Raw genomic sequence first — 13155 nt, forward strand, 5'->3', positions numbered from 1 at the left:
GGCAATTTCAGGATGCTGTCAAATTAAATCTCTATTAATTCTTGTTCTGAATCTAAATCTTTATGATACATCAAAAATGAGGTCGTTATCACCAGCAATATCACAGCATCTTGGGGTGTTTTTGCAAACAGCTGGTCTGGAAGCACCGAGGTACCTGATTTGGGACAGAGAACCAAATTCACCATATCGCATGGGATGTTCAGTGCATAATCCTGTCCCTGGCATAGACTCACATAGCAAAATCAAAACGGATTTAGTTAACCATTTGCAACATACAAAATGCATGTGAGAGATCAGAACCCAGGAGAATACCATCTTTTTTAAACAACTGCCTTTGCCCTGTGGTGGAATGGATCTCCTCTCCTGAGAAACCCAGAAATGTAACCAACAAACCAAATTATAGATTTCTGTGGTAAACAGAGTCTTTGGATATATGTGGAACAAGCAATATCAAGCCATCAGACGTCTATTGATATAATTTTTGAAAATGACCATAGTGACTTTGCTCTCGTCATGTCTGCTGTTGACAGCTAAGGCACAAAATAGGAACAGAGCAATTTTAGAAATTAATTAGGGCCGCAACCCTAACTAAGCACGTTTATGAGGAAGTAAGCCCTGACTGAACACAGTGGTAAACATTCATAGGATTGCCCTGTAAATGATATAACTTGAATAACAAATAACCACCTCCTCATGTATGTAAAAATTTTTTTTTAAAAATGCTGTGAATGTCACAGACTAAATCAAATTAAACAACAATATTGTAGAGTTCAAAAGAAGCTTGGAGGCCATCTAGAGCGGTGTTCTCCAACATTGCGTCCCCAAGTATTTTTGGACTTCAACTCCCAGCCAATGATCAGAGATGATGAGAGTTGACGCACCTGCTGGGGAAAACCAGCTTAGTGGTTTCACCCAGTGCTTTTTTTTCCTGGGTAGATGCAGGGGGTATGCATACCCCTAAACATTTTGTAAATCTAACTGGAGAAGAAACTAATTTTTTTAAAAAAAAATCAGTTTCTTCTCTAGCACAGTGAATCGTGAGTTCCATTGCTAGCCCAGATGGCGGCCTCATTTTCTGTCACAGTGTTTCCTGAGTCTCAGTCGGAAGTGAGTGTTTAATGTGTGAAGTAGGAGTTGGAATCTAGCATAGCGCTTGGTCAGTTTCGTTGTTCCCACCTCCAATGGTGGCTTTAGATGAGGTCGGACACCAGCAGCAAGCAGAGGGATCGGGAGTGTTAAGTTGCGGGTAAACATATCAGACGACACAATGATTCTTCAAACAGCTCTTGTTTATTCACAGGCCAGATCAGAACTGAACTGAAGGGTTCAGCCAGCCTGCTTATATAGAGCTCCACTGGAACGCAACAGTAACCATTTTCTGTAACTATCCAATCTGTGAACGTCACTTTCAATCCCTTATTTGCATATGTGGACCTGAGTGAAAACTATCTACAGTATCCCCCTGCTGGCCCAGGGTGAGAACTTCAGTACATAACAGGGAAGATGTTAGTGCACACAACCTCATGCCAATGTGGAAGTTTCTGTGAGCTGTCCACTGTGTAATATGAGGTAACGCACGTTATTTGTACTCTTGTCCATTTACTGTATTTATTTCCCCTGATTCAAACTATAAAATGGTGGTTTTCCTGAGTCAAAATGAGAGCACCTCTAAACATTTTTAAAGAAAAAAAAAGCATGGGGTTCAACCCCAAGATGGCAAGCTGCTTCTGCTTGACACAGCTTTGTCAACCCTCTTCGAAGATGGATGTGGCTTCTAGCTTCCAGCCGTCCAGAAAAAGTCCCTCTGCTACTCCCAACCCTTGCAGATGCGGAAAGAAGTAAACAAAGCCAAGCAAATGAAAGCACATGGTTAGTTCATCTCCTGAAATAATTTGATATTATTATTATTATTATTATTATTATTATTATTATTTCATTTCATGTCCCACTTTTCTTCCAAAAGGAGCACAGTGAAGCAAACGTATCAATAACATTACCATGGCAAAAATTCTATAAACAGAAACAATCACATCCTCCCAGCCAATGATTTAGGGTTGCCAGGAACTATATTTCAGCCATCAAATGCCTGGGTAAACAGGAATGTTTTAAACGGTCTTGCATTATTGGTCTGTTTATGAGAAATTAAAGCCACATAAACCCTTGAATGGATAAAATATAGTTCTGAATTTTTTAAAAGCAAAGTTGTCGTTTTTAAAATACAGGTACCTCGTATATCAAAAGGTTCCTTTACCTGCAATGAATGAATTCCATGAATTAAATATTAAAAAAGTATCCTATGAGGCGATGAATGATGTTAGCAGGGCCCTTTTGAAAGCTACTTATTATCATCAACAAGGAGATGAATGGTATTGTTTTTATAGTCTGATGGAAAAGCCCTTCCTTGATTCATTTTTGATCTTTTAAATCAAGCCTGCACCCATAAAAGCAAACTGGTAGAATTCTGCATGCTGTACTTTTGTTTCATCAACCATTCTGGACCTCACTTGACTGAGCTGTTTGTCAAATGCAAATGTCCTATGCCAGTTTTGTTTTGTTTTGTTTTGTTTTTACCCTCTCTTGATCTCTCATAGCTGATTTCTCACACCATTCCTGATTTCTCTCATAGCTTTGAAGTGGTAAATTTGGCAAGTCCAGACTCTTTCATTTTAGAAGTAATCTGAGTTGGAGAACATTTTTTAAAAAATCAAACTCACAATTATCTTAGAAGGCAAACTCTAGGGCTGGGTACACACACACTGTAATTTTGAAGCACGTTCAAAACATCTCCCCTCAAAGAATTATGGGCACTGTAGTTTGTTCAAGGTTGCTGGGAATTTTAAGTGTGTGAGAGGCAAACTACAGTTTCCTAGATTCTCTGAGGGAAAAAATGTGTTTCAAAGGTGCTATAAATGCATTGCCTTTTTTTAAAAAAAAAAAAAAGTTTAGGGGTGCTCTCATTTTGACTCCAGAAAATTACCATTTTATAGTTCAAATCAGGAAAAATAAATACAGTAAATGGACAAAAGTACAAAGATTCACAAAATGTTTAGGGGTATGCGTCCCCCCAGAAAAAAGCACTGTGTAAATGTATACTTTTGTGGCACCTTAAAGCCTAATACATGTATTGCGGCATAAGCTTTGGCGGAGCACAATCCGTTTAATGCAGTGGTGGCCAAACTTGGCCCTCCAGCTGTTTTGGGACTATAATTCCCATCATCCCTGGCCACTGGTCCTGTTAGCTAAGGATGATGGGAGTTGTAGTCCAAAAACAGCTGGAGGGTCAAGTTTGGCCACCACTGATTTAATGAGATGCATGAAGTTTATCCTGAATATCAGGTATATATACCTATGTGAACTCTGAGGAAAATTTAACACTGCTTAGAAAGTTGAGGTAATTTCAATATGTTTTAGTATTTTAACTTTTGTGTGTTTTAAAGTATGGTTGTACTTTTCCCTTGATTTTATTGTTTTATGTTTTTGTAAACCACTTTGAGAGGTTTGGTTTTTTTTAAAACAACAACAACAATGAAGCAGCACATAAATTTTATGAAATAAATAGATAAAATAAATATATCAACTCCAGGCTGCCACACTGGTAAAATAATAGGGGGAAATGAAAATATTTTCCCCTTTCTTATATATAGAAGTTTATTAGAGGTTTTTAACATATTAGTCAGTAAAATCCAAACTCTTTTATAGAAAGGTGATAAAAGGCAATATATCAAAAGAAAATAATAATATAGAAAAGAAAATATAAAGTACAAATATTTTTCTTGAACCTCAGGAGAGACTTGAAGAAAACACAAAAAGAACATTGGCTGTCATTCTTACCTGAGAGTAAGACCTATTGAACTCTGTGGTCTTACTTCTCAGGATGGCGCTATAAATGGTATTATTTTATAGATGTGGGAAACTAATCTGCTGTTTGGAGAAGTAGCAATAACTGATCAATAATGAGCCATTGGTAGACAGTCAGTCAGGAGGCATACTAACTGAGATGCATGTTCGTGAGGGGAATAAATTCCAGCTGAAATTACATTTCTCATAATCTTATCAAAAGAAAATCCTTCCAGATGGACCTTGTTTGCATTAGGTTCAGATCCACTGATAATATTTTCCCCAATGCAGAAAGACATTAATCAGAAGTGGTCTTCCACCAAATACCTAATTTTTATCTATGCACCGCCCCACCACCTCGCAACACACATTAGAGTTTAAATGGAAATTAATCCTACAGCTGTCAAAACAGTTCCCACATATCTCTATGATCTGTGACAGGTCTTTGTTCCTACAGAGTAGAAAATCTGTCTGCTTTGTGTTTGTAGAGTAAGTGGGTGCTAGGTCTGAATGATTTATTAAATCTTGGTCCCTTGTCAGCATCAAATCCCACACTTAAAGGTAAACGACTCTGGGGTTGCTGCGCTCATCTCATTTTACAGGCCGAGGGAGCCAGCGTTTGTCCGCAGACAATTTTTCCGGGTCATGTGGCCAGCATGACTATGCTTAAAACCAGTGGATATTAAAGATTGGCCAGTTTAGAATCCGCATCAATTCCCAGTGGCGATAAAAAGATTAGAGTCAAGAGGGATGCATTCTCTGACCTGAAAACCAGGACACTGATAAACACTGAATAAACTTACCATAAAACTCGAATGGACAGAACGTCTAAAATAAAATGAAGCACAAAATAGATATGTCACTTTTATACCTCAATTTAAATATAGCCAAATATATATATTTGCTTGAATACTTTAGCCCATTTCGGCAAAAAAAGGTAGCCATTTCTGGTTTCTTTGCAGGTAAACATAATCCAGTAGAGATGCACTGTTTTTAAATCACTGTTGTATGGCCCTTAACATTCATCAGACAAAAAGAGGTAGTAGAGTTTGTGCATATATTGTATGCACATTCTATAATCATTATGTTTTAAATATTATCTCCTCATTTTATATTATTTCTTTGAAAGCTTACTCTATGGTTTTAACCCTTTCATGCATTAATTAAACTCAAGCATGCTGGCTCCATTAGTCTGGTTATCCCACAAAATTGCCATGAGGACTTTCTTTAGAAATGGCAGACGGATGTGGAAATGTGGAGAGATGTATTTAAGATTGCAAAAATGCAAAACCAAGAGAAACTGAAATTGAGAGATTTGCCCATGCCATTGCGCCATTTCCCGCCTTCATTTCACTTCACCTCACCTTTGCATATTGAGCAGGGAGGCTTGAAAAGGGAACAGTGCTTGTCAACAGTGGCTCAGTTGAGTAGTTCCCCTTTCAGATCTCAGTTCTCAATACATCGAAGTCAGGGCAGTGGCAGCTGAGAGACCCAATTTCAAGGGTGGAGCTAGAGATGCAACCTTTCTTCTGTTGATACATGTAAATGCTCTACACACATGAACAGGGCTAAAATCTGCTAGTAAATAATTACTTTCCATTTTTTTTTGGGTGTCCCTTCTTGAAGAGTGAAAAGTGGGATATAGATGTAACACAGCCATGTGTCCGTAGGAGGTAATTCTGCTTTGTATTATTGAGCTTTTGAATCATATCATGTTTTGCTGACTACCGATCGGAGCTGGCTTCTCGTATGTGAATTCTCAGTTGAGCCTGGCCATTTGTGACTCTCCCAGTAAGGAAAAGGCATCTTCTGCTCAAAGTAAAGGCAAATACGAAACCCTTCTGGTCACTACAGAGGATAAGATCACAAAGATAATCTTGAATCGCCCAGACAAAAAAAAAAAAAATGCTATCAACCTTGTGGTGAGTACACGAAGATAGCTTCTAAATGACAGGCTCCAGTGGTATTTATATTATGTGTCAAATGGTGGTAACACTCTGTGCATTCCAGAATTTGAAATTAACAACAGGCTATTTGTTCTGGTTTAAATTAGCCAAGGCAGACAAAATGCGGTCAATAAAGACTCAACGCATCCCTTATCTAGAAGATAATGTTCTCCCCTGAGATGTGATATACTTCATGGCCCTTTAATCAAAATGTTCTTCAAAGCAAATGTTGTTTTGGGCCCTTTTCTTGCAAATTGCATCTCTCCAGGCATCATAATACGAGCTATTATCATGAAACGAGAATTCTCTAGGGTTTCAGCCTCTGATTTTTTATATGATCAAGGGGTTAATTAAAGGCTGAAGCCAACTGAGACCTAAGGAAAATACTCCTGGGGAAATGACACGGGTCTTGGTTTATCGCCGTTTCAAGTCAAGATAAATGACTAAGTAAACATTTGTTATTAAGACCCTGGATGATTTAGTCAAGTGTCCCTGAACAACCATTGCAGGTTGTTGTAGGCTAGCTCTGCATTTTAAGCTCTGAGCACATAATGCAGGTCCAGTTTAGGTTAGTGCGGTAACTCAATAGCCAAAAAATGTAGTAGTTCTTTTTGGCTACTTGACAGATTGTCCCCCAACTTCCATGAATATGTTGATTACATTGGATCACTGCACGGTTGCATTCTGCACCAGCCTTCACCAACATGGTGCCCACTAGCTGTTTTGGACTACAATTTCCAACAGTCTGAGCCAGCACAGTGCTGGCCGGAACAAATAGCCAGCCGATGCAGTTCTAAGCAGCTGGAGGGCAGCAGTTTAGCAGGAAGGAGCTGTCCTGTACCAATGTGTGTGTCCCAAGGGAAGTATAGTTTTGTGGTGTAAGGAAGTATCCCTGTGATTGGAGTGGCTCAGGTTATTGGCACTGTTGTATAGCACTGGTGTTACATGGAACTCGGCTACACAGCTGCAAATAAAACGTTTTAAATGTGTTGTAAAGTGTGATATACAAATGTGACACTAGATGGCAAGAGCGAGCTATGCAAAATTCAATGTAATTTATCAAAACGTTTTTGTTTGTTTTTTTAAAGCATTTTCACATTTTAAAATATGTGTGTAGATTCCACCATGGAAGCCAAATGACAGGAGAATGATTTTTGGTGGTAACCAATTTACTTATAAATCAGTAATCTGTAAATGGAGACTATTTTATATGTTGAAGAGGAATGTTTCCACTTGGCACCTAAAGGTGGGTTGCACATAACAGCCCTGATTCCATCATGAGTGAAAATAGCCATGATTGTACAATAAAATGACATCTGGAGGGCCCTTAAATATGCAACTATACATATAAAATAGCATATACACATCTTACACAAATCTGTGCGCTCTCTCTCTCTCTCTCTCTCTCTTGTCAATGCATAACTCACCCCCCTAAATCAGTATGAGCCAGTCAGAATATCTCTTTGACTCATTTTATTTCACTTCTGATTCACATGCCAGGATTACGTGATAGCTAATCACACTTGCTTATTATTGACCAATCAGGATTACTATTATTGCATTTGCTCTTATATAAATTGCCTATGGCAAACTGGAGAGCTAGCAGGATCAGAGAAGGCTCCACAATCCAAATCAAAGGCAAAATGTTTTGCTTCAAAATTGTCTTTGTTGAAATTTTCAGGGGAAAGAAAGCAAGGAAAACAAACAGGAATATCAAAACAATCAGTGGAAACCAAAATCCAGCAGTCAGTCGTCAGTCTACATTACTGGGGTGTAAGACTGATTCACAAAATATTCAACTCAACAGAGGCCACAGGAGGTGAATCACTGATAGAAATACAGAAATAGGAAATGGGGAAATATTTTTTTCAGTGAAAAGGGCTGAGTAAGAACTGCTGCGCTCCTTCATCGGTAAAAGGAAATACATTTATAGAACTGAGAAAGCATACGAACCAAGAGAAATCAGAGGATAGCTTTGTCACTGGAAGAAAACCAATGATCCAGAGAAAAATGGCCTCCCTGACTTCTGATTTAAGACTGTGTCACAATTCTTTTGTGAAAAGACTGGTTGCTTCCAATTTCAGGGACCCCACTCCTGCAGAGACTGTAAGAAGTCCTTGTGTATAAATCTTAGTGCACTTATATAAGTATTACACAAGCTGGCAGTTACCCATTTCTAATGGCACTTAAGGGCACATTAATTTCAAAACTGGCTGCACAGGGTCTGACTAAGGGCAGTGATAACCTGTAAAATAGATGGATCATAGGCTAATTTCAGTGCAGTCATTCCAGAGATTGTAATGCAGGAAATCATGTCCTTCATTTCAAATATGTGGGCTTCAAATGGGTCATGCCACTGTCCTTTGGTACACATATTTGGGCAGTTGCAGTTTGTTAGAGATGCAGTTTCATATAAATTCTTGACATAATTCTTTTTTTTTCTTCACTGCCAGCCAACATTCTGATGACTCTGCATCAACTGGAATCTGATGTGTATTCCATGTCAACTAAAATGGCCTTATTATGCTAAATTATTGGTTGTAGTGGTAATTTATGTACCGTCCCAGGCTCCTAAAATTATGTTTAAAGGAGTGGGCCTCTCGTGATTCTCTCTGTAATAATTCATGGTTGGCTCAGTTTCACAAATGATTAAGGAGAGGAATGCCAAGCTTCCAGGCTTGCCCATGTTTTCATTTGTTGGCCAAGAAGCAATCCCCAAAATGGGCAAATTACCCGCTGAAACTGAGCTCTCTTAGCACATTTAGTCTATTCTGCTTTGAGTCAAGAGTGTTTCAGTCATGCTCCATATTCCAAAAGGACTGGCTTATGAAGCATGGAAATGATTGAAGTCTTAACCCCATGGAAGTCTATAACTGCTGCTACTGTAAAAATCCCTAAGTGGTAGCTGTAAGGCCTCTTCTTTTGATAGGATTGATTTATGGGGCCCCTCCTACATCAGTAGGGATGTGGGTGACGCTGTGGGTTAAACCACAGAGCCTAGGACTTGCCGATCAGAAGGTCGGCGGTTCAAATCCCCGCGACGGGGTGAGCTCCCGTTGCTCGGTCCCTGCTCCTGCCAACCTAGCAGTTCGAAAGCACGTCAAAGTGCAAGTAGATAAATAGGTACCACTTTGGCAGAAAGGTAAACGGCATTTCTGTGCTCTGCTCTGGTTGGCCAGAAGTAGCTTAGTCATGCTGGCCACATGACCCGTAAGCTGAACGCCGGCTCCCTCGGCCAATAAAGCAAGATGAGCGCCGCAACCCCAGAGTCGTCTGCGACTGGACCTAATGGTCAGGGGTCCCTTTACCCTTTACCTACATCAGTGGGGATGGATTTACCTGGCGGCAGCAGCAGTTAGTGGGTGGCTATGAGCGATCGTTTTAAATTTCCCACAATACCCCTGAAGACATGATACGGGTGGCTATCAACCACCATTTTAATTTCCTACCATTCTCCAGAGCAACACTATGTCAGGTACTCTAGCATTGTGAGAAATTGCCTGCCACCTGGCACAAAGCACACAGGGCAGTGGTCTGGAGCCTTCCCTCACATATTCCAACAATAGCATCTCTTTTCTTCAAGGATAAGGTAAAATGGTATAGGACCCCTGGATGGTTAAGTCCAGTCAAAGGCGACTGTAGGGTTGCGGCGCTCATTTCGCTTTTTTGCCAAGGAAGCTGGCGTTTGCCCACAGACAGCTTTCTGGGTCATGTGGCCAGCATGACTAAACTGCTTCTGGTGTAACAGAACACCGTGATGGAAACTAGAGCGCACGGAAACGTTGTTTACCTTCCTGCCGCAGCGGTACCTATTTATCTACTTGCACTGGCATGCTTTCGAACTGCTAGGTTGGCAGGAGCTGGGACAGAGCAATGGGAGCTCAACCCATCGCGGGGATTTGAACCGCTGACCTTCTGATCGGCAAGCCCAAGAGGCTCAGTGGTTTAGACCACATGTATGCTTAACCTGCATATCTTTATGTGTGGTTTCCTCCAATTGCTGCATGTTCATTTCGTAGCTCTGCTCTGACTGAAACCTAGATGAATACCACCCTTACATTCTTTGGGGCCAACTCATAATAATTAAACCAAAATCAACTTATCTCCGTACTGTAGGCACAAAACAGAGAACAGAGGAGTAAAATAATCCCGGTAGAGATTCTTCAGGATTTGATAGTTGGTTTGCCATGTTATCTCTACAATATTTAGATAGCGTGAGTGTCAGGGGTTCAGGAGCAGAGACACAGGGGAGAGAGGAAACGGAGAGCGAAGAGGAAGAATCTGAGGGCAGCGTAGGGGAGTATGACAGTGGCCCGAGAGATTCCATGAGCTTCTCCAGCGATTCAGAAGATTCCCAGAGGGGGGCGCCGATGGCCAGGGCAAGGGGGGTCCCAGGGGGGACACACCAGAAGCAAGGGGCTAGCGGGGACTCCCAAAGCAGCAGCGGGAGATCAGGACCAGTTCCCCCACCAGAGCGGAGTGGGGGGGAAGAGTCCCATGAATCAGGGCCAGCGTCTTCTCCAGTAGGGAGAGAGGATGAGTCAGGGGTGGCCACGCCTCCATCGGAGAGTGAGGGAACGGAGGGGAAGTCAGGTCCAGCTACCCCCCCCCGAGGGGGGAAGCAGTGACAGGACCAGTGAAACAGTCAGAAGGAAGGTTGCCGGCTGGGCGCGCGCGCCAAGTTCAATTGTACAGGCGCGCGGGACAGCAGAAAACCCGGATTGGGAACCAGGTCCTAAAGCCCGCCGGAGGCAGGGGGAAGACTCAGGGGACTCAGCGTCAGAAGAGTCCAGAAAGGGCAAGACCCCAGCGGACAGGAGGACCCAGAGGAGGAAAGAGCAAAGGAAGAGGTGGAGCAAGGCTAGAGTCTTAAACTGGTGTCTGGGGGGAGGAGATTCAGACGGAGCTTCAGCGGTCTAGAATTGAGACGTAGAGCTGCGCGCCGCGGCTTTGAAATCGAAACTGAACTTCAATAAAGACTTTTGTATATAACTAGAACTGGCGTTGGTCCTTTGTGAGCTGGGACCTTGGGCAGCTCTGACAGTGAGTGAAATGCTGTCTTCCCCATACTCTCAGTTTCCTCCTCCCCCCCTTCTCTTTTCCTACAGATGTATGGTGAAATTATGCGAGCACTTGAAGAAGCTGCCAAGGATGATTCCACATTGACCGTAATAACAGGTATTTTTATCGTGGAAGTTCTGAGAGTGGTGTTAATAAAGCAGCGGCCAAACCTTCTCTCCTGTGGGTGGAAATTGTTAGAAATAATCTGTCTGGCAGAACAAAAGGTTCCTCTTCCTCTAGAAAACTTTTGAGCTTCAATTGGTCCACAGAGCCTGAAATTTATCCACCGAGGGAGGAAGAAATACAGAATTCCTGTAAAATATTGGGCTTGAAAAAGAATGTGTTTCCAATTATTATGGCGGTGGACAAACGCCTGTAAGTATCGCATGCTAAAAGCTCCCAAGACATTGCGATTTCTTTGTGGAAGAGGGGCAATACTTCCATTTCCTGTTATTTATTGACATGTATTTCCAACCTTACAAGGTATATAACCCTCACACAACAGTTTACAAGGGAATAACGATGATGATCATGATAAGAATTCATTTCTGAATAAAAATCATATACAAAACATACTGCACATACAAGAACAGTTAAAATTTAAATTTTAAAATTACATTTATATTCAGCCTTTGCTCCAAGGAGCTCAAGGTTGCATACTTGTATCTCCTCCCCTCCAATTTATCCTCACAATAACCCTGTGAGGTAGGTTAGGCTGGGAGTGAGTGACTGGCCCAAGGTCACCCAGTGGAGATTTGAACTCTGGTCTCCCAGGTCCTAGTCCAGCACTCTAAACACTACATACATATAAAACAATTTCAAATAAATTCAGATACTGACTGGAATAGAAATCTCCTCTTGGAAGACTTACTGAAAGACGAATTCTTTAACGGGACTTGAAAAGATAATAAAGTTGGTACCTGTTTGATGTGTAATGAGATGGAGTTCCAAAGAATTAGGGGCCACCACAGTAAAGGCCCAGTTACAACATTGTGAGGAAAGACCCTCCTGATACGATTTTATCTGCAGCATGCCCTCTCCTGTAGAACATAGTGGTTGATGAGGTATATAGGAAATGAGACAATCTTTTAGGTATCCTGGTCCCAAGCTGTATAGAGACCAGCATTTTGGGTGTACTGGTGTTGTTACCGGTAGCTAATTGGCAGCCATTGCAGATATTTCAGCAATGGTGTAATAGGATGGCAACATTCTGTGAGCAGTCGAGCCACCACACGTCACACTAGCTACAACTTCCGGGTCAACCTCAAGAGTAGCGCCACATAGAGAGCATTTCAGTGAAATATCCCATTGACTCTAGATCTCAAAGCAGTTCACAACATAAAAATGCAAACATGTACATTTGTACTAAGCAATTGGATGGCAAACAGCAATGCAAAATTCAGAAAAAGATTCTCATATTATTTCAGAAAGTGCAAAGCAGGTAGGTTAGCCTTTAAATGCAACTCTGCCCCCCCCCCCTTCCTTACTTGGGAATAACGCTCATTGAATAGTATGAAATGGGCTGTTAAGTAACACACATAGACTAGCAGATGTGCCTTGGTGTAAAAGTTGGACCTGAACATTCGTTTGCTCCAAAATATATTTATTTGAAATCTAGAATCCAATTAATACAAGGATACAAAGCCATTGCAATCATCATTTCAAAATGTTAATATAAATAAAATCAAGAATAAATTATAAGCAATTGCCATTGGAGACCAAAGGACAAATTTCATTTGTAACATATTGTTTTGCTCAGGCCACCCATCTAGTCACTTCTTTCTGATGTTGAACTGGGTGTATATCTTATTAATATTTTCTCTATATTGTGCCCAGTAGTATAGCAAGCCTGCAACTTACACTCACTTTTCTTATGTGATCCCAACCTTACCCAGGCGATCGAAGAAGATATAAATAGATTGGAAGAACATGGGGGGAACGGGAATATAAATACTTGGTAGAAAAACTGTCAGAAGGAGGCAAGAGAGGAGGAAACAACAGTTTGCAATCCCTTCAGTCATTGCACTCACCCTGAGAGAGAGTTTGTGTGTTGTCAGAGAGTCAGAGAGTGACACAGGGCCTAGCTAGCGAATAAAGAGCACGCAGTGGTGGTCTGAGAGTGACAGGAAGGTGCTCTGAGCTGCGGAATGCTGTTGTGTTTTGGGTTGTGGTTTTCTTACAGGTTGTTTAAAGGGACTTCCTGGCTTTACACATTTTTTTGTGTTTGCACGAAGTTCCCGGGAACTGAACCTTCACAGAATGCAGTGTTGGGGACCATCTCCTGCTGACTGCTCCTGGTATCTGGTACACA

At 41.3% G+C, this 13155-nt stretch overlaps 1 protein-coding gene across 1 annotated transcript in view; it reads left to right on the plus strand.

Moving 5' to 3' along the window:
- Positions 1 to 4264: 4264 nt before the first annotated feature.
- The window catches only part of LOC309349227 (enoyl-CoA delta isomerase 2-like), a gene marked incomplete at its 5' end in the record, with an annotated part of 29246 nt that continues 20355 nt past the window's right edge, over positions 4265 to 13155 (plus strand). Inside the window, 3 exons of the mRNA XM_081874975.1 lie at positions 4265 to 4326; positions 5630 to 5759; positions 10892 to 10961. Coding sequence (XP_081731101.1) covers positions 4265 to 4326; positions 5630 to 5759; positions 10892 to 10961 — 262 coding nt within the window. The remainder of the gene's footprint in view (positions 4327 to 5629; positions 5760 to 10891; positions 10962 to 13155) is intronic.

This window comes from Podarcis erhardii (genome assembly GCF_964252035.2).
Source record: "Podarcis erhardii genome assembly, chromosome: 8".
Classification (NCBI taxonomy): Eukaryota; Metazoa; Chordata; class Lepidosauria; order Squamata; family Lacertidae; genus Podarcis; species Podarcis erhardii.